Source organism: Lucilia sericata, unplaced genomic scaffold (assembly GCF_015586225.1).
Source record: "Lucilia sericata isolate MDLA Ls3-8-SP2 unplaced genomic scaffold, ASM1558622v1 Contig000922F_arrow, whole genome shotgun sequence".
NCBI lineage: Eukaryota > Metazoa > Arthropoda > Insecta > Diptera > Calliphoridae > Lucilia > Lucilia sericata.
In genome coordinates, this window is record NW_023994909.1 from 78,067 (window position 1) to 103,580 (window position 25,514).

At 32.4% G+C, this 25,514-nt stretch overlaps 1 protein-coding gene across 1 annotated transcript in view; it reads left to right on the plus strand.

Moving 5' to 3' along the window:
* LOC119609046 (semaphorin-2A-like) overlaps positions 1 to 25,031 on the plus strand; it is a 58,370-nt gene extending 33,339 nt beyond the window's left edge. The window contains 8 exon segments of the mRNA XM_037963723.1: positions 4,425 to 4,653; positions 9,095 to 9,431; positions 9,575 to 9,738; positions 16,243 to 16,395; positions 17,228 to 17,262; positions 17,265 to 17,335; positions 20,742 to 20,821; positions 24,208 to 25,031. Of these exon segments, the coding sequence (XP_037819651.1) occupies positions 4,425 to 4,653; positions 9,095 to 9,431; positions 9,575 to 9,738; positions 16,243 to 16,395; positions 17,228 to 17,262; positions 17,265 to 17,335; positions 20,742 to 20,821; position 24,208 (1,070 nt within the window). The 3' untranslated portion in view covers positions 24,209 to 25,031.
* Positions 25,032 to 25,514: the final 483 nt, after the last annotated feature.

A 25,514-nucleotide genomic window follows, 5' to 3' on the forward strand; every position in this document is an offset into this window, starting at 1 on the left:
TAGTCTAGTCAATACACTAGCCCATAAACTAGTTAATATAAAGATAGATTAGTCAACAGACATGTTCATAGGCCAGTTAATAGATCGTTCGATAGACTGTTAAATATTCTATTAAATAGATCAGTCTATAAGGTAGTGCATGGACTGTTAAACTGTTTAAAAAAACTAGTTAATAGGTTAATCTATAGACTATATAATACGCCAGTTAATAGACTAGTAAATATACTATGCAATAGGGTTATCCATAAACTGATGCATGGACTAGTCAATTGATTATATACCGGTTAATAGACCAGTCCATATATTAACCAATCAATATACTTAATTTATAGTCAACAGATTAATGGTTTGATTAGTCCATAGTCTAAGTAATAAGCTAGTTCATAGAGTAGTCAGTAGTCTAGTCAATACACTAGCCCATAAACTAGTTAATATAAAGATAGATTAGTCAACAGACATGTTCATAGGCCAGTTAATAGACCGTTCCATAGACTGTTAAATATTCTATTAAATAGATCAGTCCATTAGGTAGTGCATGGACTAATTAATAGACCATAACTAGTCAATAGGTTAATCTATAGACTATATAATACGCCAGTTAATAGACTTGTAAATATACTATGCAATAAGGTTATCCGTAAACTGGTGCATAGACTAGTTAATTGACCACAGACCGGTTAATAGACCAGTCCATATATTAACCAATCAATATACTTAATCAACCTTCAACAGATTAATCGATTGATTAGTCCATAGTCTAAGTAATCAGCTAGTTCATAGACTAGTCAGTAGTCTAGTCAAAACACTAGCCCATAAACTAGTTAATATAAAGACTAGTTTATAGACTAATCCATATACTAGTCAATATAGTAGAATCCTAAACCTACTAGTCCATAGACTGGTCCTTAAACTAGTCCATAGATTTCATAATTTACATGACAATAAGCAAGTCCACACATCAGTAAAATATGGGTTTAAAAGCCACATATTTTATTAGTTGACCTAGTTATTATGATAATGTTTGCCAAAAATTCTCACTAATACTTTGTACCTTAAGAAACTGCAACAAAAGAACTAAAAGATACATTTTATTTATATTTTATTTTGTTTATAATATTAGTCCTTCTCTACGTTATAAGTCAAACAACAAAATACAACACACGTTTAATGTTAAAAACACGTGACATTTACACATGTTTTTTATTTTGTTTGCAATAAAAAAAACGGCAACTTTTTACACGGAAAAATCCAGGAAAACAGTTTCATGTATAATTTTGAAAACAAGTTTTGTTGTTTTTTTTTTTTTGGAGGTTCTGTTTGCTTTTTCTTTATGTATTGTTATGGTATAAACAACTTTTACTATGCCTTGTAATATGCATGTTCGAGCATGCACTTCATGTCACATTTGCATGAACCCATGAAATAAGAATTGTATAAAAATACATACATATATTTAAACATCCATATGTATACATATACCAGTTATAAAGAATTGTATATAAATGCATTATTTTACATAAAAATAAAAGAAAAATAAGTGAAATAAATTTTAAAAGAAAAATATATACACAAATACAATCATACGTTTTAACACACTTATTTAAAGTGAAATTTAATAGGGTGGAATTTAGTTTTGTTGAGAAATTTTTCTTTTTTCATATAAAGAGCTTTGACTCCTTAATTTATCCCATGGTTAAGATATTTCGGTACTTCAAAGACTTTTACCACTAGATCGCAGCTAGTGGTAAAAGTCTTTACCAATTTGAAGCACACATCTTAACTGTTTTGCAGAAAGTTAGCTCGATTCTTTCGTATTACTTGTAGTGGTTAATGATGGTTTGGACATCATCGCAGAGACTTCGGTGTCCTTATTGGAACTATTTAAAGATTTCAATTTACGAATCAAAGTAAGTTATATCTTTGTTCTTGGCAAGTCTAACCTTGGAGTCCTGATCAATACCTATCACATATGAAAAAAAGTCCTATTTCATATATGAAAAACTTCCGACTTTTCCTTATTGCCCAAAATGCTTAAGAAAATGCTTATTCGATGAATATCATTCTTCGCGACCAGTTCTAGCTTAGCGCGTCCTAGGGAGGAGGGATAAAAGTTCTTTAGGATCCGATTGGTGTGAACCTTCTGAAATCAATCTTATTGGTTGTTTGCCTTTAGAATTGATAGCATGGTCCTTTATATTATTGTTAAACAGATCTTCTAGCTTACTGTACTGGACTATGGTATTGGTCACCGTCATTGTATATTGTAAAACAGTGATTATTCTGCTGTTTCCTTTTTGCTATTAGCTTCTTTAATCGCATTGATACACAGAGGGAAAAAGAAATATACACACCTGGTACCAAATTGACACCAAACATGGTAAGATCACTATAGGCAACGGATTGTTTGTCAATAGTGAGCTTACCACGTTTGTTAACATTTAGACAACGGATGTGTATAAAATTTAGATTTTGACAACGAATTGTTGCAATGTTGCCAACATTATATAGTGTTGTCGTACGTATGTATATACTTTGACAACGGATGGTATTGAAAAATTATAAACAGTTTGGTGTCAATTTGGTACCAGGCGTGTATCTCTGTAGGGTCTTCTTTACAGACACCCTTTCCTACGAGGTTAATTTGGTTGCCTTCATAGGTGATTGCTTGACTTTATCTCCCCGGGATTGTAGTATTCAAACTGGAGACTCCCTCGAAAAAGCTTAGCTTTAGTTCTTTTTCTTCTTGGATAGTCTCTCAGTGATCTAGTTCCTTTTGCCTTAGAGGTTAAGGGAGAATGCAATGTATTCCATGGAGTTTCCTAGGATCGACGACTGGAGACTTTTTTATCTTCTTGGATATGCGCTCAGTGTTCAGCTCCTCTAGCGAACTTAGTTATCTTTGCTTTAAAGCTTAAGAGAAAATACAATGTTTCCTTCAAAGGGTCCTGGGATTGATCCGATATAAGCTTCTGGACCATATTCTTTAACTTTCTTCTCAGTGCTATACCATTAACCGCTTTCACCATTGACAATACTTCATCGTAGTTGGGATTATGTATGATTGGGATTGACTCGATATGAGCTTCTGGACCATATTCTTCAACTTCCTCCTCACCATCATTGACCTCTTTCACCACCATTCACAATACTTCATCGTATTTGCTATTAGGTTTGATTGTGTTGTTATTATTGTCTGAGGATAGAGAGTCGGAACACTATCCCGTAATAAAATTCAGAGCTTTCTTAGAGCTCTATCCAAGCACATCCTTCTCTTTTACCATTACATTTTGCCAGTATACTTGACGCATCGTAGTTGGGATTATGTATGATTGCGATTGACTCGATATGAGCTTCTGCATCATATTCTTCAACTTCCTCCTCAGTGCTTTGTCATTGAGCTCTTTCATCATTCACAATACTTCATCGTAGTTGGGATTATATATGATTGTGTTGTTATTATAATCTAAGGATTCAGAGATTTCTTAGAGTTCTATCCAAGTACATCCTTCTCGTTTACCTTTACATTTTACCAGAGGTATGCTGTACACTTGACGCATTGTTCGCCATGGAGGCAAAGGTATTTACGATTGCTGGACGAAGACTTAACATGACTCGCGAATCAGATCAATATTCGTCGCCGGTGCTGGGTTGTTTAGGATCTGCCTCAATGTTCACCCTTTAAACGTTCGAATTCCAAAAACTACTATTTCCGAGCCACGAGCTTGTTACGAATCTTCAACAAATTCTAAAAAAAAAATTAAGAAATACATCCCTAATACTTATACTATATGTTTAAAACATACAGTATACAAAACGCAACAAAACAAAACTTTCAGAAACAGTTATTTTCATTCATTTTATATTATTATTTTTTTTTTAACATTAACGGAAACGGAAAGCATTGTATGTGGCATAAAGCAATGGGAAAATTAAAGTGTTATACTACATACATACATACACGATAGCAGTGTAGAGAAATTGCTTATTTACTGCAAGAAAGTGATAACTCAAAAAATATTTTTTGATAAAAAACTAATAAGATTGATTGATAAAATATTAAACTATAAGAAAAACTTTAAAAAACCGGAATATAGTAAAAGTTTGAATTTGGAGTTATAACATTTTTGAAATAAACCAGCGATATGTAGCATTGAATGAAGAAAAGAAATAAAATTAAAATGCATAAACTGCATTTAAATTGTATTTTATTGTTGATTTCATTTTAAAGTATGCTTAAGAAAGTCGAGAAAAAAAACGCTAAGGTGTTGACATGTTATTTTTATATTTCTCAAGACTTAATGGGAATTTTAATTTAGAACATAGTTTTTGAATTATTTTTTATGAATTGCAAAATTTAAGCTTCAACTATTATGAATTTTATTTTCCATTAAATATCCTTTAAATATGTTTTCTATTCTTTACAGGTAAATTTAAAGAACAGGCAACATCCAATTCTGCCTGGTTGCCGGTTTTAAATTCTAAAGTTCCTGAGCCACGTCCCGGTACTTGTGTAAATGATACATCTGCTTTGCCCGATATGGTGTTGAATTTTATACGTAAACATCCCTTAATGGATAAAGCTATCGATCATGAATTTGGCAATCCAGTATTTTATAAACGTGATATTATCTTGACCAAATTGGTTGTGGACAAGTAAGTAGTATATAACGAACGATTTATTTATTTTATGTTCTTTTTCAGCTTGTCTTCTTCAAAACCCATTTATTTCACTTCCCTTTATACTCAAGCATTTGGTTATTTTTTTTCTGTTGCTGCTGTGGCATGAATTTTATAAACGACTTTTTTGTGGTGAAGAATTTAAGAACAAAAATTTTTTTATATTGTATTTCAGTCAGTCTGTTTGTTTGTTTGTTTAAATACGAAAAGAAAGTAGAAGAACAAAAACGAAATATTTATGGTATAATGGTTTATACAATGACTTGTGTTGAATAAAGAAACTACAAGCAGCAACAACAACAGTATGTAGAATCTTTTATAGTTTTTCTGTAATGTTGCCAAAAACAAAAGTTTTATGCCACACACAAAAATATTCGTTCGCTTAACAAAGAAAAAATAGTCCAAAAAAAAAAAAGAAAGAAAATATAAAAAGAGTCAAGGGGTTTTGCAGGCAATGCAATTGTAATCAAAAATAACCAAGTGAGCAGAAAATATAAATTTAATATTTAAATTTTCCTATAAAATAAAAGAAAAACAACTCTTAAATGTTATTAAGAAAATGCTATACGGGGAATTGAATTGTTAACAATTACTACTGTGGCTTTTATGCCAAAAGGAGGCAGTAAAGTTTTGTTGTAACAGGCTGTAATAAAAATTAATAATTTGTAAAGAGTTTTAATTAAATTATATGAATATGGTTTTAATTTAAGTATATGATTAAATACAATTATAAAGCAAACCAAAAAAAAACTCTATAAAACTGTAAGCAATTTTGTAATACTGTAAGAAAGTTTTTCTTTCAAAAAATGTGCTCCTTAGATATTACAATGTAAGAGAATATAGGGAGAATGACAGAACTATGATTAGAAGATAAAACATACATACGTAAGAAGTTGCTTCTAATTGATAACTACAAGACTAGCTCATTTTTTGAGGTCAAGAACAAATCAACTAAATTTCGGATAACCTGTTCTGAAAAGAAGCGTATTACAGAGAGAGCGTTCTGCATAGATCAAAGTATGTTGGACGGGGTGCATGTCCAAAAAGGTGTATTTTGTATTCAAAATTCAAAATTACTTTTCCGCTATTTAACTCAAAACAAATCTACTAAAGAGTCTTTTGACTTGTAAATGAACTGATCTATTATCCGATCTGTAGTCTATTAACTACTCCATGGACCTTTCTATTGACTAGTCAATTCAGAATCTATTAAAAATTCAAAATTACTTTTCCACTTTTTTAGCTAAAGACAAGTCTACTAAAGAATGTTTTGCTTTGTAAATGAACTAGTCTATTGTTCGATATGTAGTCTATTAACTAGTCTGTTCAAAAACTAATAAGATATAATATCTTTCTATTGTCCTATCTATAGTCTATTAACTACTCTATGGAATGTTGTATTGAATTGTCCATTCAGAATCGAATAAGAATGTCCAGGTCCAAAAAAGTAATTTGTATTAAAAACTCAAAAATACTTTTCTACTTTTTAGCTAAAGACAAGTATACTAACGAATGTTTTGTTTTGTAAATGAACTGGTCTATTGTCCGATCTGTAGTCTAATAACTACTCCATGCACTGTTGTATTGACTAGTATATTCAAAATTTAATAAGAGATAAGACCTTTCTGTCTATATATGGCTTAAATTCAGATTCGCAGCTTCGGCGAGCTTTACATAGGTCCAAGTTATGACTCAAAACAAATATGAGTACTTAGTTAGTTAGTTAGTTAGTTAGGTAGTTAGTTAGTTAGTTAGTTAGTTAGTTAGTTAGTTAGTTTTTAGTTAGTTAGTTAGTTAGTTAGTTTTGTTAGTTTAGTTAGTTAGTTAGTTAGTTAGTTAGTTCGTTCGTTCGTTAGTTCGTTCGTTAGTTCGTTCGTTTCGTTCGTTTAGTTCGTTCGTTCGTTCGTTTCGTCGTTCGTTCGTTTGTTTCGTTCGTTCGTTTCGTTCGTTCTTCGTTCGTTCGTTCGGTTCGTTCGTTCGTTCTTCGTTCGTTAGTTCGTTCGTTCTTAGTTCGTTCGTTTCGTTCGTTCGTTCGTCGTTCGTTCGTTCGTTCGTTCGTTCTTCGTTCGTTCGTTCGTTCGTTCGTTCGTTCAGTTCGTTCGTTTTCTTCGTTCGTTCGTTTCGTTCGTTCGTTCGTTCGTTTTTTTCGTTCGTTTTCGTTCGTTCGTTTCGTTCGTTCGTTCGTTGTTCGTTCGTTCGTTCGTTCGTTCGTTCGTTCGTTCGTTCGTTCGTTCGTTCGTTCGTTCGTCGTTCGTTCGTTCGTTCGTTCGTTCGTTCTTATTCGTTCGTTCGTTCGTTCGTTGTGCGTTCGTTCGTTCGTTATTAGTTCGTTCGTTAGTTCGTTCGTTCGTTCGTTCGTTCGTTCGTTCGTTCGTTCGTTCGTTCTTCGTCCGTTCGTTCGTTCGTCGTTCGTTCAGTATCGTTGTTCGTTCATTCGTTCGTTGCGTTCGTTCGTTCGTTCGTTCGTTCGTTCGTTCGATTCGTTCGTTCGTTCGTTCGTTCGTTCGTTCGTTCGTTCGTTCGTTCGTTCGTTCGTTCGTTCGTTCGTTCGTTCGTTCGTTCGTTCGTCGTTCGTTCGTTCGTTCGTTCGTTCGTTCGTTCGTTCGTTCGTTCGTTACGTTCAGTTCGTTTGTTCGTTCGGTCGTTCGTTCGTTCGTTCGTTCGTTCGTTCGTTCGTTCGTTCGTTCGTTCGTTTCGTTCAGTTCGTTCGTTCGTTCGTTCGTTCGTTTTCGTTCGTTCGTTCGTTCGTTCGTTCGTTCGTTCCGTTCGTTCGTTCGTTCGTTCGTTCGTTCGTTCGTTCGTTCGTTCGTTCGTTCGTTCGTTCGTTCGTTCGTTCTGTTCGTTCGTTCCGTTCTGTTCGTTCGTTCGTTAGTTCGTTTCGTTCGTTCGTTCGTTCGTTCGTTCGTTCGTCGTTCGTTCGTTCGTTTCGTTCGTTTTCGTTCGTTCGTTCGTTCGTTCGTTCGTTCGTTTCGTTCGTTCGTTCGTTCGCGTTCGTTCGTTCGTTCGTTCGTTGTTCGTTCGTTCGTTCGTTCGTTCGATCGTTCGTTCGTTCGTTCGTTCGTTCGTTCGTTCGTTCGTTCGTTCGTTCGTTCGTTCGTTTTTCGTTCGTTCGTTCGTTCGTTCGTTCGTTCGTTCGTTCGTTCGTTCGTTCGTTTCGTTCGTTCGTTCGTTCGTTCGTTCGTTCGTTCTTCGTTCGTTCGTTTTCGTTCGTTCGTTCGTTCGTTCGTTGTTTCGTTCGTTCGTTCGTTCGTTCGTTCGTTCGTTCGTTCGTTCGTTCGTTTCGTTCGTTCTTCGTTCGTTCGTTCGTTCGTTCGTTCGTTCGTTCGTTCGTTCGTTCTTCGTTCGTTCGTTCGTTCGTTCGTTCGTTCGTTCGTTCGTTCGTTCGTTCTTTCGTTCGTTCGTTCGTTCGTTCGTTCGTTCGTTCGTTCGTTTCGTTCGTTCGTTCGTTCGTTCTTTCGTTCGTTCGTTCGTTCGTTTTCGTTCGTTCGTTCGTTCTTTCGTTCGTTCTTCGTTCGTTCGTTCTTCGTTCGTTCGTTCGTTCTTCGTTCGTTCGTTCGTTCGTTCGTTCTCTTTCTTTCTTCGTCCCTCGGTGTCTTTCTTCGGCCCTTTTTCTGTCCCTCTCCTTCCTCCTTCCCCCTTCCTACCTGGTTGGTTAGCTAGTCCCTGGACCATTGAAACTGGCTAAATTAGTTCTTTGCTAATCGTTTTCCAAGTTTTCTACGTCTATGTTTTGCTGGGTTATCACTTTGGTCTTTAAATACTTGACCCTTTTTATTTTGTTGTTGCTTTCTTCTCATTCTCTGTTGTTGGTTTGCTTTTGAAATATGTCCTTGTTGACCAAGTTCATTTAAGAAAAGATTATTTTTTTTTCTCGCAAATGTGTGTGTGTATTTTTTTTAGCTTTGAAATGTTTTTGTAGTAGTTGTGTGACTTATGTTAATGGTTCTTGGGGTAATGTTTTTTAAATAACCGAAAATTACAGTAATTTGAGAATGTTTCTTTTTCCCATTCCTTCTTTGGCAACTTTAACAAGTATAAATGTTTTTTGTATGCTGACTTTTTCGGAAAGTCCAAAAAAAAGATACACAAACTTAAGTGGAACAAGAGAAATTATATATTTTTTACAAATACATTTTTAAACTTAAATTTCAAAGAATTTTTGCTAAAGATTAAAATTAAAGCCGCAAAAGAAAAAACAAATTTGCCAACTTAAACATTAAGAAAAAAAAAACTTAAAATAATAAGAACTTTGTCTTCGTTTTAATCTTAACTAAATTGGGTTAAACTTAAAGCATTAAAATTGTTGTCAAGCTAGTTAAACTAAAACTTAAAAGGGTTTAACAAGATTTAAAATGTACAAAAAAATTAAAACTTTTAATTAAATGTTCTATGTATGTTTATCTTATTTTATTTACAGAATACGCATTGACAAACTGAATCAAGAATATTTAGTGTATTTTATTGGCACAGCCGCTGGTAATATTTATAAAATCGTACAATTTATACGTTATGGTCGGCGTCATTCGAATCTTTTGGATATCTTGGAAGTATCGAACAATGAGCCAATACGTGAAATGGGCATAAGTCAAAAGACCGGTTCATTGTATTTGGCTACAGATCATGTGGTAAAACAAATCGATTTGGCAATGTGTGTAAGACGTTATGATTCGTGTTTCCGTTGTGTCGCCGATCCATATTGCGGTTGGGATAAAGATGCTGGCATTTGCAAGCCATATCAATTGGGTTTACTGCAGGTGAGTGTGTTAAAAGAGGGCTGACGACTAGTAGATGTTAAATGTTATTATACGATAATATGACAATTGCTTTAAAATTTTATTTGCGAAACATAAATTCCATTTAATTTTGGCTTCTCTTTTTCTTTTTCTTCTTTTCATAGGATGTTGCCAACGAAACATCCGGCATTTGTGATACCAGTGTTTTAAAGAAACGTATTACAGCTTCATATGGCCAAACATTACATTTGTCATGTTTTGTTAAAGTTCCAGAAGTTCTAAAACAAAAAACAGTTAGATGGTATCATCATTCAACAGAAAAAGGACGGTAAGTCACTGACATTCGTATGTCACATAAAAAATTTAGTTTATATCTGAAACTGCAAAAAAAATACATAGAAGACAATTTACTGTTAAGTAGAGTTTAGTTTTAGAAAAATACTCACATATAGATAGTTGAATTCAATTTGTTTTGTTTAGATTTTTTCTAACGGTCATTGAACTTTTTTCATGTGGACTAAGTAATATAATATTAATATTTTATTTCAATTGATTTTTGTTAGAGAAACTGCTCCTTTAGAGTTTAAATTGGATTTAAAGTTTGAAACATCTTAAATAAATGTGAAGAGAAGAAAATGTTGGAATCAATAGGGTAGCCCATATATTGAGTCAAAAATTTTGTATGTAGACTTGTAACTTATTCTGGATCAATTCTGGATCAGTTCTGGATCAGTTCTAGTTCAGTTCTAGTTCAGTTCTAGTTCAGTTCTAGTTCAGTTCTAATTCAGTTCTAATTCAGTTCTAGTTCAGTTCTAGTTCAGTTCTAGTTCAGTTCTAGTTCAGTTCTAGTTCAGTTTTAGTTCAGTTCTAGTTCAGTTCTAGTTCAGTTCTAGTTCAGTTCTAGTTCTAGTTCAGTTCTAGTTCTAGTTCAGTTCTAGTTCATTCTAGTTCAGTTCTAGTTCAGTTCTAGTTCAGTTCTAGTTCAGTTCTAGTTCAGTTCTAGTTCAGTTCTAGTTCAGTTCTAGTTCAGTTCTAGTTCAGTTCTAGTTCAGTTCTAGTTCAGTTCTAGTTCAGTTCTAGTTCAGTTCTAGTTCAGTTCTAGTTCAGTTCTAGTTCAGTTCTAGTTCAGTTCTAGTTCAGTTCTAGTTCAGTTCTAGTTCAGTTCTAGTTCAGTTCTAGTTCAGTTCTAGTTCAGTTCTAGTTCAGTTTCTAGTTCAGTCTAGTTCAGTTCTAGTTCAGTTCTAGTTCAGTTCTAGTTCAGTTCTAGTTCAGTTCTAGTTCAGTTCTAGTTCAGTTCCATACATTAAGTCAAAAATTTTGTATGTAGACTTGTAACTTATTCTAGATCAGTTCTAGTTCGGTTCTAGTTCGGTTCTAGTTCAGTTCTAGTTCAGTTCTAGTTCAGTTAGTTCAGTTCTAGTTCAGTTCAGTTCGATTCAGTTCTAGTTCAGTTCTAGTTCAGTTCTAGTTCAGATTTCTAGTTCAGTTCTAGTTCAGTTCTAGTTCAGTTCTAGTTCAGTTCTAGTTTCGTTCTAGTTCAGTTCTAGTTCAGTTCTAGTTCAGTTTCCTAGTTCATTTCTAGTTCAGTTCTAGTTCAGTTTAGTTCAGTCTAGTTCAGTTCTAGTTCAGTTCTAGTTCAGTTTCTTCAGTTCTAGTTCAGTTTCTACTTCACGTCCTAGTTCAGTTCTAGTTCAGTTCTAGTTCAGTTCTAGTTCAGTTCTAGTTCAGTTCTAGTTCAGTTCTAGTTCAGTTCTAGTTCAGTTCTAGTCAGTTCTAGTTCAGTTCTAGTTCAGTTCTAGTTCAGCAGTTCTAGTTCAGTTCTAAGTCAGTTCTAGTTCAGTTCTAGTTCAGTTCTAGTTCAGTCTAGTTCAGTTCTAGTTCAGTTCTAGTTCAGTTCTAGTTCAGTTCTAGTTCAGTTCTAGTTCAGTTCTAGTTCAGTTCTAGTTCAGTTCTAGTCAGTTCTAGTTCAGTTCTAGTTCAGTTCTAGTTCAGTTCTAGTTCAGTTCTAGTTCAGTTCTAGTTCAGTTCTAGTTCAGTTCTAGTTCAGTTCTAGTTCAGTTCTAGTTCAGTTCTAGTTCAGTTCTAGTTCAGTTCTAGTTCAGTTCTAGTTCGTAGTTCAGTTCTAGTTCAGTTCTAGTTCAGTTCTAGTTCAGTTCTAGTTCAGTTCTAGTTCAGTTCTAGTTCAGTTCTAGTTCAGTTCTAGTTCAGTTCTAGTTCAGTTCTAGTTCAGTTCTAGTTCAGTTCTAGTTCAGTTCTAGTTCAGTTCTAGTTCAGTTCTATTTCAGTTCTAGTTCAGTTCTGGTCTTGGTCTAATTCTGTGCTATAATGTATTTCATCATCTAGTCCTTTAAAGAGTAAACTTTAATATTGAAAGAAAAATATATATTTTACAGAGTTGGTTTAATACATAATACAGTCTCTTTTGAAAATAATGTTAACCTTCTTATCTTTAAAAAAAATTTATTTAAAAATACACAAATAATTTCCAATGAAATGAAATAAAAATATTTGACACCTAATACTGGTATTAACTTTTAAACATCATTTTAAAGACAATCAAATTACAAACAAAAAAAATTTTGAACCCTTAAGTAAATGTAGAAACACAGACAATCCGTAACCAAGTGAAGTAAATATATTTATATCAGTGATAAAACAAAAATACTTCATACCAATAACAATCATAATAAAATTGCGAAAATTTTAAATTGAAAAGTTCGATATGCTGTCTAAACAGCAACAAGATTTTTTTTTTAAATATGTACTTGAACAACTGTAACAGGAGTAACAGCAGTTAGTATCCTTATAAACACCTACATGCAAAATATTTTTTTTTAAATAACCAACGGTTTTATCAGGTCTCATGTTTCCCTTTTATACAGTATTTACATCTTTCTGGTTTATTTGTCATGATATTAGTGAATATTTAGGCCGTAATCGATGTGTTGTGTAGTGATTTTAGTGACTGAAAGGATAACACTTCGTACTGCAGGGTTAAAAAACACAATTTTATTAAAGAAATATACAAATTTATTTATTTACTGATAAATTTACAAATACGACTACAATACAACTTGCCTACATATAGACATACATATGGATGTACATATGTATATGAAAAAAGAAATAAGTATTGCTGTTTTTTCATAAGGATTTCAAAAACCAACACAGTCAGTCTGTTTAAAAGCATTCTAAAGAAAACAAAAATTTAAAAAAGCATAAACTGTTGAAACACATTTTAAAGTGTCAATTTACCGCTTTAATGCCAAATATAACGTTTTCTGCTTTTACCTAAAATGTTTCTTTCCCTTTTCTGCACCCGCTTCATAAACAACATTTGAATTGAATTTATTTGGGAAAAAAAGAACAAATGTATTTACTTCTATTCCTTATGTACTTTTTTCTAGCATAAATATAATCTAAAAGCATCATCAGTTACATTTCCGTTGTCATTATAAAAGTATTGTATGTTTATTATTGTTACTCGAAATATTTGAATTTAACTAAAGCTTTTTTCAGTGAGTGAAATAGAGGTTGAGTAAGAAAAGGAACAAAAAATTTGATTATAACTTCATTACAACTTTTGAGAATTTATGTATAAAGTTACATCTGCTGTCTTTGAGTATGGTTTTTATTGAGATTTCAAAATATTTTTACATACATATGAAATGCTCTATATTTGGCATTGATAGTTAGAATATTATTTTAATACCCTCTATAAAGTATATCGTTTGTCGTCATGTTTGTCTTGATGTCTGTAACATCCAAAATTATTGGTCCTACACCTATCTAAACGTTTGGTATACTCCGAATCCATTTCTAAGTCGATTAAGCTATGTCTGTCTGTCTGCATGTCTGTCTGTCTGTCTGTCTGTCTGTCTGTCTTCTGTGTGTCTATCCATGTAAACCTTGTGCGCAATCAATTTCTAAGTCGATTAAGCTCTGTCTGTCTTTCTGACTGTATGTCTGTCTGTCTGTCCGTCTGTCTGTCTGTCTGTCTGTCTGTCTGTCTGTCTGTCTGTCTGTCTGTCCGTCTGTCTGTCTGCCTGTCTGTCTGTCTGTCTGTCTGTCTGTCTGTCTGTCTGTCTGTCTGTCTGCCTGTCTATCCATGTAAACCTTGTTCGCAATTTTCAAGAAATCGGTCCATTATTTTACATAGCCTTCATACATAGCTACTTTAAACAACTTAAATGTTTTATACTATCAATGTAAAACACTTTAACTTTTCTCTCCATAATAAATGCTTACAATAACTAGAATCTAAATCTTCTCACAATAAGTACACTTCATTTTCTCTATTCATTTAACACTGAAGAGTAGTATTAAATAAATAAGTTTAACAAATAATTAGTGTATAGAAAATTCGTTCTTGACCTACTAAAATACATGCCCATTCACTATGTGAAACAAAATACTTGTTAAAAAAAAGAGAAAATTTGTTTTCATTTAAATACATATCAATAGCATACTTTATCGCAAACTCTCAACCTACAAACTGGGTAATAGAAAGAGGACAAGTAGAAAAAACAACACAAATTTTCAGTTTATAAATATCTAGGGGTGAGTTAAGTTAGATGATTACAAGCATCTCTTTAATATACTTCACTGAATTTACAAAATCTTAAGTATTTATTTAATATCAATGACAAAATAATAAAATATTTTCTTTCTTTCTTCTTCTATTACAATATTTTCCTTCTAACACTTATGAAGGATTTATTATTATTATTTTGTTATTAAAACGTAATCATTTTCCATGTGTCTATCTAAATTTTTGCTTATAAACAAGAGTGTCAAAAAATATGCCAAAAAAAAAATTTGCATATGTTTAGGGGTAAGGGGAGAGTTTATACTTTAGGGTGGTTGTTTGTGTGTTTGAAGTTACAATTTCATTGTAATTTTTTTTATTCGAAAATATTTTGTATGTTAGATTAGAAATTAATTTGTTACAGTACTCAAAATGTCACCCTTGGTTGTCAAGTATTTAAAAAACAATTTATTATTCATATTACAAATTTGATTTGTTCTGGTATATTTTTGCAAAGCGCAAATTTATTATTTATTAAATAATAATACATTCTCCGGTTTGTGTGTGTTTACGAATTTTTGCCGACTCATGTTCTGTATAATTTTGGTAGTAACTTTTCGAAGGATTTATGATGAAGAGAAAATAAGCAATTTGTATGTATATGATATCCTGCAAGGATACTTATTTAATTGTCAAAGAACCATTTTGAAAATTTAATTTTATACAAATTTTATGAACCTATTTCGGATCAAGAATAAGGATATATGTATATGCTGTTCAAGTTGAATTCTAATTCAGTTCTAGTTCAGTTCTAGTACAGTTCTAGTTCAGTTCTAGTTCTAGTTCAGTTCTAGTTCAGTGCTAGTTCAGTTCTAGTTCAGTTCTAGTTCAGTTCTAGTTCAGTTCTAGTTCAGTTCTAGTTCAGTTCTAGTTCAGTTCTAGTTCAGTTCTAGTTTAGTCCTAGTTCAGTTCTAGTTCAGTTCTAGTTCAGTTCTAGTTCAGTTCTAGTTCAGTTCTAGTTCAGTTCAAGTTCAGTTCTAGTTCAGTTCTAGTTCAGTTCTAGTTCAGTTCTAGTTCAGTTCTAGTTCAGTTCTAGTTCAGTTCTAGTTCAGTTCTAGTTCAGTTCTAGTTCAGTTCTATTTCAGTTCTAGTTCAGTTCTAGTTCAGTTCTAGTTCAGTTCTAGTTCAGTTCTAGTTCAGTTCTAGTTCAGTTCTAGTTCAGTTCTAGTTCAGTTCTAGTTCAGTTCTAGTTCAGTTCTAGTTCAGTTCTAGTTCAGTTCTAGTTCAGTTCTAGTTCAGTTCTAGTTCAGTTCTAGTTCAGTTCTAGTTCAGTTCTAGTTCAGTTCTAGTTCAGTTCTAGTTCAGTTCTAGTTCAGTTCTAGTTCAGTTCTAGTTCAGTTCTAGTTCAGTTCTAGTTCAGTTCTAGTTCAGTTCTAGTTCAGTTCTAGTTCAGTTTTCTAGTTCAGTTCTAGTTCAGTTCTAGTTCAGTTCTAGTTCAGTTCTAGTTTCAGTTCTAGTTCAGTCTAGTTCAGTTCTAGTTCAGTTCTAGTTCAGTTCTAGTTCAGTTCTAGTTCAGTTCTAGTTCAGTTCTAGTTCAGGTTCTAGTTCAGTTCTAGTTCAGTTCTAGTTCGTTCTAGTTCAGTTCTAGTTCAGTTCTAGTTCAGTTCTAGTTCAGTTCTAGTTCAGTTCTAGTTCAGTTCTAGTTCAGTTCTAGTTCAGTTCTAGTTCAGTTCTAGTTCAGTTCTAGTTCTAGTCAGTTTCTAGTTCAGTTCTAGTTCAGTTCTAGTTCAGTTCTAGTTCAGTTCTAGTTCAGTTCTAGTCAGTTCTAGTTCAGTTCTAGTTCAGTTCTAGTTCAGTTCTAGTTCAGTTCTAGTTCAGTTCTAGTTCAGTTCTAGTTCAGTTCTAGTTCAGTTCTAGTTCAGTTCTAGTTCAGTTCTAGTTCAGTTCTAGTTCAGTTCTAGTTCAGTTCTAGTTCAGTTCTAGTTCAGTTCTAGTTCAGTTCTAGTTCAGTTCTAGTTCAGTTCTAGTTCAGTTCTAGTTCAGTTCTAGTTCAGTTCTAGTTCAGTTCTAGTTCAGTTCTAGTTCAGTTCTAGTTCAGTTCTAGTTCAGTTCTTGTTTAGTTCTAGTTCAGTTCTAATGCAGTTCTAGCTTAGTTCAGATATCAGATTTATTTTAAATAAATTCGATTTTATTATACAGCTCTTAAGTTTTCTTTTAGAAAATACATATAAAAAAACTTGTTAAAATAAATCATTTACGTAAAATATTGTTTTTTATAATAAATCTTTTGGTTTTCCCTTTTAGTTATGAAATTGGCTATACGCCCTCGAAATACATTGAAACATCTGAGGGTGGTCTCGTTATTATATCAATTAATGAAGGCGATGGTGGACGCTACGACAGTTATCTAGATGGTACGCTGCTGTGCAGTTACAGTGTAAATGTGGATGCCCACAGGTAAGATGCTTTTTTCAATTATAATTACAATTTCTTTTTTGGTATTGATTGAAAAAATGAGAAACTATGAAAGCACAGCCTTAAGAAATAAGGTCTTTAAAAGTAGACAAAAATACCAGGAAATCAGCTTAATTTTTTGAGTTTTTCCTGCACTTGGTTTATATCATGTTGTTAAAAAACGGTAAATGCTATTGTTTCTGTTGTTTTATTTAGCAAAAAGAAAATAATCTTATGCTAAAGCACGTTCCTTTTAAAATTTTCTTAAAACTTTTCTGTTTTTTTTATTTTGTTTATTTCTTGATATTTCGCTATTATATTAAAAATATATTTTTAAGTTTTTTATTTGCCTTTGCTATTTTTGTATGTATGTTGATGTTTTTTATCGATTTCCTTTTTATGTTGACAGCAATTATGAACGCCTTTCCTTCCGTTTATTTAATTTCCGTTTTTATTTTCATTTACGTTTTCTCATATTGTGTTGTTAATTTACTTTTTCATTTAACGAACGTTTATCATGTATAGCAGGTAACACTAGAGCAGAAATACGTATGTATATAGGAGAAAAGAATACACATATACATACAGTCAGCATAAAAATAACAGTGTACAAATTTCAAGATTTCAAATTTCTTGTAATAAAATCATACATACAGTAATATCCATTTCTGCTCACTGTATCTGAATCCACTATATACTTATGCACATATTTGTTAACAATATTTATAGTTTAATATTTTTTCTCACATCTGGCTTGAACTCGTATGAACGTATTTAATATTTGTATATAGCTCTGTAACACTTTTTTTATTTGCTGTACTGATTTTAATTACAGATGTACACCACCATCGAAGAAAAACGATTATCAGAAATTTACTCACATTGGTGTAATGAATTTGAAAAATATAAATCAGCCATGAAGCAATGGCAAGCCAAACAAGAGGTAAGAGTATTTTTAAAAATTTAACCATGTAAGTTTCCAGAGGTTATTGAAGTAAGAAAAGTTAATGGCTACAATTCTTTGATTGGAAATTATTTATATTGTGCGCTAATTATGAGGAAAACTACACTGGAATAAACATTTTAATGAATCTGTTCTAGTTCAGTTCTAGTTTAGTTCTAGTTTAGTTCTAGTTTAGTTCAAGTTCTGTTCTAGTTCTGGTTTAGTTCTAGTTCAGTTCTAGTTCAGTTCTAGTTCAGTTTCTAGTTCGGTTCTAGTTCGGTTCTAGTTCGGTTCTAGTTCGGTTCTAGTTCAGTTCTAGTTCAGTTCTAGTTCAGTTCTAGTTCAGTTCTAGTTCAGTTCTAGTTCAGTTCTAGTTTCAGTTCTAGTTCAGTTCTAGTTCAGTTCTAGTTCAGTTCTAGTCAGTTCTAGTTCAGTTCTAGTTCAGTTCTAGTTCAGTTCTAGTTCAGTTCAGTAGTTCTAGTTCTAGTTCTAGTTCAGTTCTAGTTCTAGTTCAGTTCTAGTTCAGTTCTAGTTCAGTTCTAGTTCAGTTCTAGTTCAGTTCTAGTTCAGTTCTAGTTCAGTTCTAGTTCAGTTCTAGTTCAGTTCTAGTTCAGTTCTAGTTCAGTTCTAGTTTCAGTTCTAGTTCAGTTCTAGTTCAGTTCTAGTTCAGTTCTAGTTCAGTTCTAGTTCAGTTCTAGTTCAGTTCTAGTTCAGTCTAGTTCAGTTCTAGTTCAGTTCTAGTTCAGTTCTAGTTCAGTTCTAGTTCAGTTCTAGTCAGTTCTAGTTCAGTTCTAGTTCAGTTCTAGTTCAGTTCTAGTTCAGTTCTAGTTCAGTTCTAGTTCAGTTCTAGTTCAGTTCTAGTTCAGTTCTAGTTCAGTTCTAGTTCTAGTTCAGTTCTAGTTCAGTTCTAGTTCAGTTCTAGTTCAGTTCTAGTTCAGTTCTAGTTCAGTTCAGTTCTAGTTCAGTTCTAGTTCCGTTCTAGTTCAGTTAGTTCAGTTCTAGTTCAGTTCTAGTTCAGTTCTAGTTCAGTTCTAGTTCAGTTCTAGTCAGTTCTAGTTCAGTTCTAGTTTCAGTTCTAGTTCAGTTCTAGTTCAGTTCTAGTTCAGTTCTAGTTCAGTTCTAGTTCAGTTCTAGTTCAGTTCTAGTTCAGTTCGTTCGTCTAGTTCAGTTCTAGTTCAGTTCTAGTTCAGTTCTAGTTCAGTAGTCAGTTCTAGTTCAGTTCTAGTTCTGTTCTAGTTCTGTTCTAGTTCTGTTCTAGTTCTGTTCTAGTATAGTCTGTTCTAGTTCTGTTCTAGTTCTGTTCTAGTTCTGTTCTAGTTCTGTCTAGTTCTGTTCTAGTTCTGTTTCTAGTTCTGTTCTAGTTCTGTTCTAGTTCTGTTCTAGTTCTGTTCTAGTTCTGTTCTAGTTCTGTTCTAGTTCTGTTCTAGTTTTCTGTTCTATGTCTGTTCTAGTTCTGTCTAGTTCTGTTCTAGTTCTGTTCTAGTTCTGTTCTAGTTCTGTTCTAGTCTGTTCTGTTCTGTTCTAGTTCTGTTCTAGTTCCGTTCTAATTCTGTTCTAGTTCTGTTCTAGTTTTGTTCTAGTTCTTTTCTAGTTCTGTTCTAGTTCTGTTCTAGTTCTGTTCTAGTTCTGTTCTAGTTCTTTTCTAGTTCTAGTTCTGTTCTAGTTCTAGTTCTGTTCTAGTTCTAGTTCTGTTCTTGTTCCTGTTCTTGTTCTAGTTCTAGTTCTGTTCTAGTTCTGTTCTAGTTCTGTTCTAGTTCTGTTCTAGTTCTGTTCTAGTTCTGTTCGGTTCATGGGCGATTTTTGACATCTTATTCCAAATTTTAATTCCCATTGGACACAGATTTTTCAATCCAAATATAGGTCTGTTAATATAATTAAAGGTAGATTAAACACCAATGGTATTGCTGTGTATAAAATAAAATCAAATAAATATTATTTATGTGGCAACAAATTTCAATACTATTAAGGTCATATAAATCATTTGACTAATAAACCGTGACACAACTACCACCAGAATTTCCATTGACAATATTTATTAAATTAGTCTAAAATATAAAGTAAAATACACATAGAGTAAAAGTTAAGGAAACCTTAATATAAATTTTAATTGCTTTAAACATAAATCATATTTTACAACCCTCCCAAAAGGAATATGGACAGTAAGGAAAAGTCTAATAAATATAACAAGAAGTCTTAATAAAGAAAATTCAACGGAGCAATGAAACATATTTATATTGAATTTAATTCAAAAAATATACACTGACATACATATACTAACATTTTGCTTTCATATTCTTATACACAAAGCCAAGTTAGCACAACACACACAACCAACATAAAGTTCAAAATTTTTACAACTGTAATGAAATTTTATATTGGCAACACTTGTTCGTTGCTACACAACCCAGTAGATTTGGGCATAGACAAAGTTTACATTTTGTTTAATTATTTGTTATATATATTTGCCTGATTAGTAATTACTTTAAAGTCCCCAAGTAAGCTAGCAGGTAAGCAATATTTAAAAAAAAAAAAAAAACTAAGGAAAGAGAGAGGGAATGCTTAAGAAACTTTTATTTGGCAAACAGATTCAAATCTAATAAACATTAGTTTTGGACTTCTACCCGAAACTGTAAGGTTGATGCTGATGTTGTTGTTTGTGGCTGTCATTGTATATGTGTGTTGTATTTTTAATTAATCGGTAAAATACATTTTTATTTCCTCCAGTTCAGTTTTATTATTTAGAAATTGTTCTTGTTACTTGTAAACCCTAGTAAGTATACTCTTTGGGAGGAATAAAACTTTAATGAAAAATCCAAGATGTAACCAGAAAAAAAAGAAATTAATTAAAAACAATTAGAAACGTTTAATTTCATGGACACATTAAATATTTTCACGTAGATATTAAATGTTTGTTCGCATTGTTGTTGTTTTACAAAGTTGCCAACAATTAACAACAATCTTGTAACACATTTAAACATACAAATATATTTGAAACCATCATCAATTTAAAATTAAAAAGTAGGGGGTGGCAAGTTTTCCGTGTCAGTTTAAAATGTGTTTAAAATCGCATTAATAATGTGTGTCTGTGTTTTCCTGTTTAATGGTGGATTAATGAATTATTTGTTAGAGAATGAACGGACCATTTAAAGATAATTATTTAAGAGGGCAAGCACATGAAACTATAATAAATTATATACTTCGAAAATATTTTAAATATGTAGTTACAAATACATAAGGAAAATATATATATATTTTTTCCCTCAAGTTACAATTTTCCTAAATGAATTTAGAAATTTACACTGCTGCACGAAACAACACCATAATTTTCTGACGAACTTTGTTACTTGTTTTATGTGACCACTTTTAATTATTCTCTCACTAATCAAATATTTTTGTTTAATTTCAGCAATGTGGTATGAAAGAGAAAACAGCTGGAAAGCATATGAATGATGTCTATAGTAATGATAAACATAGTCTGACCACATGGTAAGTAAAAACAGCTAATAACAATAATAAGTTATTAGCATAAAGGTCTAATTGTTATAGAACTGAACTAAAACTGAAGTAGAACCGAACTAGAACTGAACTAGAACTGAACTAGAACTGAACTAGAAATGAACTAGAACTGAACTAGAACTGAACTAGAACTGAACGCTAGAACTGAACTAAACTGAACTAGAACTGAACTAGAACTGAACTAGAACTGAACTATAACTGAACTAGAACGAACTAGAACTGAACTAGAACTGAACTAGAACTGAACTAGAACTGAACTAGAAATGAACTAGAACTGAACTAGAACTGAACTAGAACTGAACTAGAACTGAACTAGAACTGAACTAGAACTGAACTAGAACTGAACTAGAACTGAACTAGAACTGAACTAGAACTGAACTAGAACTGAACTAGAAATGAACTAGAACTGAACTAGAACTGAACTAGAACTGAATAGAACTGACTAGAACTGAACTAGAACTGACTAGAACTGAACTAGAACTGAACTAGAACTAACTAGAACTGAACTAGAACTGAACTAGAACTCAAATAGAACTGAACTAGAACTGAACTAGAACTGAACTAGAACTGAACTAGAACTGAACTAGAACTGAACTAGAACTGAACTAGAACTCAACTAGAACTGAACTTGAAATGAACTAGAACTGAACTAGAACTGAACTAGAACTGAACTAGAACTGAACTAGAACTGAACTAGAACTGAACTAGAACTGAACTAGACTGAACTAGAACTGAACTAGAACTGAACTAGAACTGAACTAGAACTAGAAACTGAACTAGAACTGAACTAGAACTGAACTAGAACTGAACTAGAACTGAACTAGAACTGAACTAGAACTGAACTAGAACTGAACTAGAACTGAACTAGAACTGAACTAGAACCTGAACTAGAACTGAACTAGAACTGAACTAGAACTGAACTAGAACTGAACTAGAACTGAACTAGAACTGAACTAGAACTGAACTAGAACTGAACTAGAACTGAACTAGAACTGAACTATAGAACTGAACTAGAACTGAACTAGAACTGAACTAGAAACTGAACTAGAACTGAACTAGAACTGAACTAGAACTGAACTAGAACTGAACTAGAACTGAACTAGAACTGAACTAGAACTGAACTAGAACTGAACTAGAACTGAACTAGAACTGAACTAGAATCAACTAGAAGAACTAGAACTGAACTAGAACTGAACTAGAACTGAACTAGAACTGAACTAGAACTGAACTAGAACTGAACTAGAACTGAACTAGAACTGAACTAGAACTGAACTAGAACTGAACTAGAACTGAACTAGAACTGAACTAGACTGAACTGAACTGAACTAGAACTGAACTAGAACTGAACTAGAACTGAACTAGAACTGAACTAGAACTGAACTAGAACTGAACTAGAACTGAACTAGAACTGAACTAGAACTGAACTAGAACTGAACTAGAACTGAACTAGAACTGAACTAGAACTGAACTAGAACTGAACTAGAACTGAACTAGAACTGAACTAGAACTGAACTAGAACTGAACTAGAACTGAACTAGAACTGAACTAGAACTGAACTAGAACTGAACTAGAACTGAACTAGAACTGAACTAGAACTGAACTAGAACTGAACTAGAACTGAACTAGAACTGAACTAGAACTGAACTAGAACTGAACTAGAACTGAACTAGAACTGAACTAGAACTGAACTAGAACTGAACTAGAACTGAACTAGAACTGAACTAGAACTGAACTAGAACTGAACTAGAACTGAACTAGAACTAGACTGAACTAGAACTGCTGAACTAGAACTGACTAGAATGAACTAGAACTGAACTAGAACTGAACTAGAACTGAACTAGAACTGAACTAGAACTGAACTAGAACTGAACTAGAACTGAACTAGAATGAACTAGAACTAGAACTGAACTAGAACTGAACTAGAACTGAACTAGAACTGAACTAGAACTGAACTAGAACTGAACTAGAACTGAACTAGAACTGAACTAGAACTGAACTAGAACTGAACTAGAACTGAACTAGAACTGAACTAGAACTGAACTAGAACTAAACTAAACTGAACTAGAACTGAACTAGAACTGAACTAAACTGAACTAGAACTGAACTAGAACTGAACTAGAACTGAACTAGAACTGAACTAGAACTGAACTAGAACTGAACTAGAACTGAACTAGAACTGAACTAGAACTGAACTAGAACTGAACTAGAACTGAACTAGAACTAACTAGAACTGAACTAGAACTACTAGAACTGAACTAGAACTGAACTGAACTGAACTAGACTGAACTAGAACTGAACTAGAACTGAACTAGAACTGAACTAGAACTGAACTAGAACTGAACTTGAACTGACTAGAACTGAACTAGAACTGAACTAGAACTGAACTAGAACTGAACTAGAACTGAACTAGAACTGAACTAGAACTGAACTAGAACTGAACTAGAACTAAACTAGAACTAAACTAGAACTAAACTAGAACTGAACTAGAACTGAACTAGAACTACTGTGAACTAGAACTGAACTAGAACTGAACTAGAACTGAACTAGAAACTGAACTAGAACTGAACTAGAACTGAACTAGAACTGAACTAGAACTGAACTAGAACTGAACTAGAACTGAACTAGAACTGAACTAGAACTGAACTAGAACTGAACTAGAACTGAACTAGAACTGAACTAGAACTGAACTAGAACTGAACTAGAACTGAACTAGAACTGAACTAGAACTGAACTAGAACTGAACTAGAACTAGAACTGAACTAGAACTGAACTAGAACTAGAACTGAACTAGAACTGAACTAGAACTGAACTAGAACTGAACTAGAACTGAACTAGAACTGAACTAGAATTGAACTAGAACTGAACTAGAACTGAACTAGAACTGAACTAGAACTGAACTAGAACTGAACTAGAACTGAACTAGAACTGAACTAGAACTGAACTAGAACTGAACTAGAATGAACTAGAACTGAATAGAACTGAACTAGAACTGAACTAGACTGAACTAGAACTGAACTAGAACTGAACTAGAACTGAACTAGAACTAGAACTGAACTAAACTGAACTAGAACTGAACTAGAACTGAACTAGAACTGAACTAGAACTGAACTAGAACTGAACTAGAACTGAACTAGAACTGAACTAGAACTGAACTAGAACTGAACTAGAACTGAACTAGAACTGAACTAGAACTGAACTAGAACTGAACTAGAATTGAACTAGAACTGAACTAGAACTTACTAAATACATATAGATACATATATACATACATGTATTGCAATAATATATATTTAACTAGTTAATTTTTAAAAGTTTTAATGAAAATATATGTTTTTTTCTTTTACATTTCTTTGCAGACAAACAAAACAATTACTAAAGACTGACATTTTTAAGCTTTTAAACGACATATTTCCAATATATATTTCTCTTTTTCAATTCGGTTAAAATTTAATTTTGCAGAAATAAAAAAAAAGAAAACTACAAATTATTCTGAAAATTTTGGTTAACATAAATCTAAAAATAAACCACAGCAGCAGCAAGGAAAGCAGCAGTAGTAAAAACTAAACAAAATTGCGTGAATATGAAAAAACTGTTACAAGGATTTTAAGCATAATTTCAAATACACGAAAACATAACTTTTTTAATCTAAACAAAATACAGGTTAGGTTTTTCTTTTTGCATTTATTAAGGATTTTTGGCAACAGAAACACACACACAAAAAGGTTGAAACTGAAAAAAGAACAAAAAGGAAACAGTTAACACACCCACAACTACAAGTTACAGAAAGTTACTAAATAAATGAAAAACTCCTGCCACAGACATTAAGTGAAAAATAATAAAAAAAAATACAACTGAACATAAAATGGATTTTAAAAGAAGCAAATTTTAATATACATAATAAAAACAGAAATACAATGGTTTTAAAAAAACAGAAAACAAAAACAAATACAGATCATAAATTAAAAAAAAACAACAACAACAAGTTATAGTTTTATAACAAATAAGAAAAACAAATGTGAAATATCATTTACACAAAAAAATAATAATAATAATAATAAAAACCTTGTAAAAATAGAGCAAATGATTTATTAAGAATTACATAAACCACCTACCACCTAACACAAATATATGCTACAACAATGTTTTTAATTTTTTATTTTTAAATAATTAAGTTTTTACTACCTATTTTAAATATTTAAAAATGTTTTTAGTGTTATAAGAGTTTGTTGAATTAAAATAATTTTTGTTTTCAAACTGTTTAATTTTATAAGTGAATTTTTATTTAAAAGAGGGGATTAATAATAATCGAATAAAAAAATCTTCTTAAAATGAACAAAAAATTGCAATTTCAAGATAAACAAACTAATAATTAGATATCACTTTTATAAACATTATTTTAATTTTCTTTTAATTTTATGACTTAAAAACTTAGATATTATTATACACTGTTTTCCAAAATTATAAGGATGGGAGCAATAAGGTTCTCCAGTTCTAGTTCAGTTCTAGATCAATGCTTCAGTTCTAGTTCAGTTCTAGTTCAGTTCTAGTTCAGTTCTAGTTCAGTTCTAGTTCAGTTCTAGTTCAGTTCTAGTTCAAGTTCTAGTTCAGTTCTAGTTCAGTTTCGTAGTTCAGTTTCTAGTTCCGTTCTAGTTCCTGTTCTAGT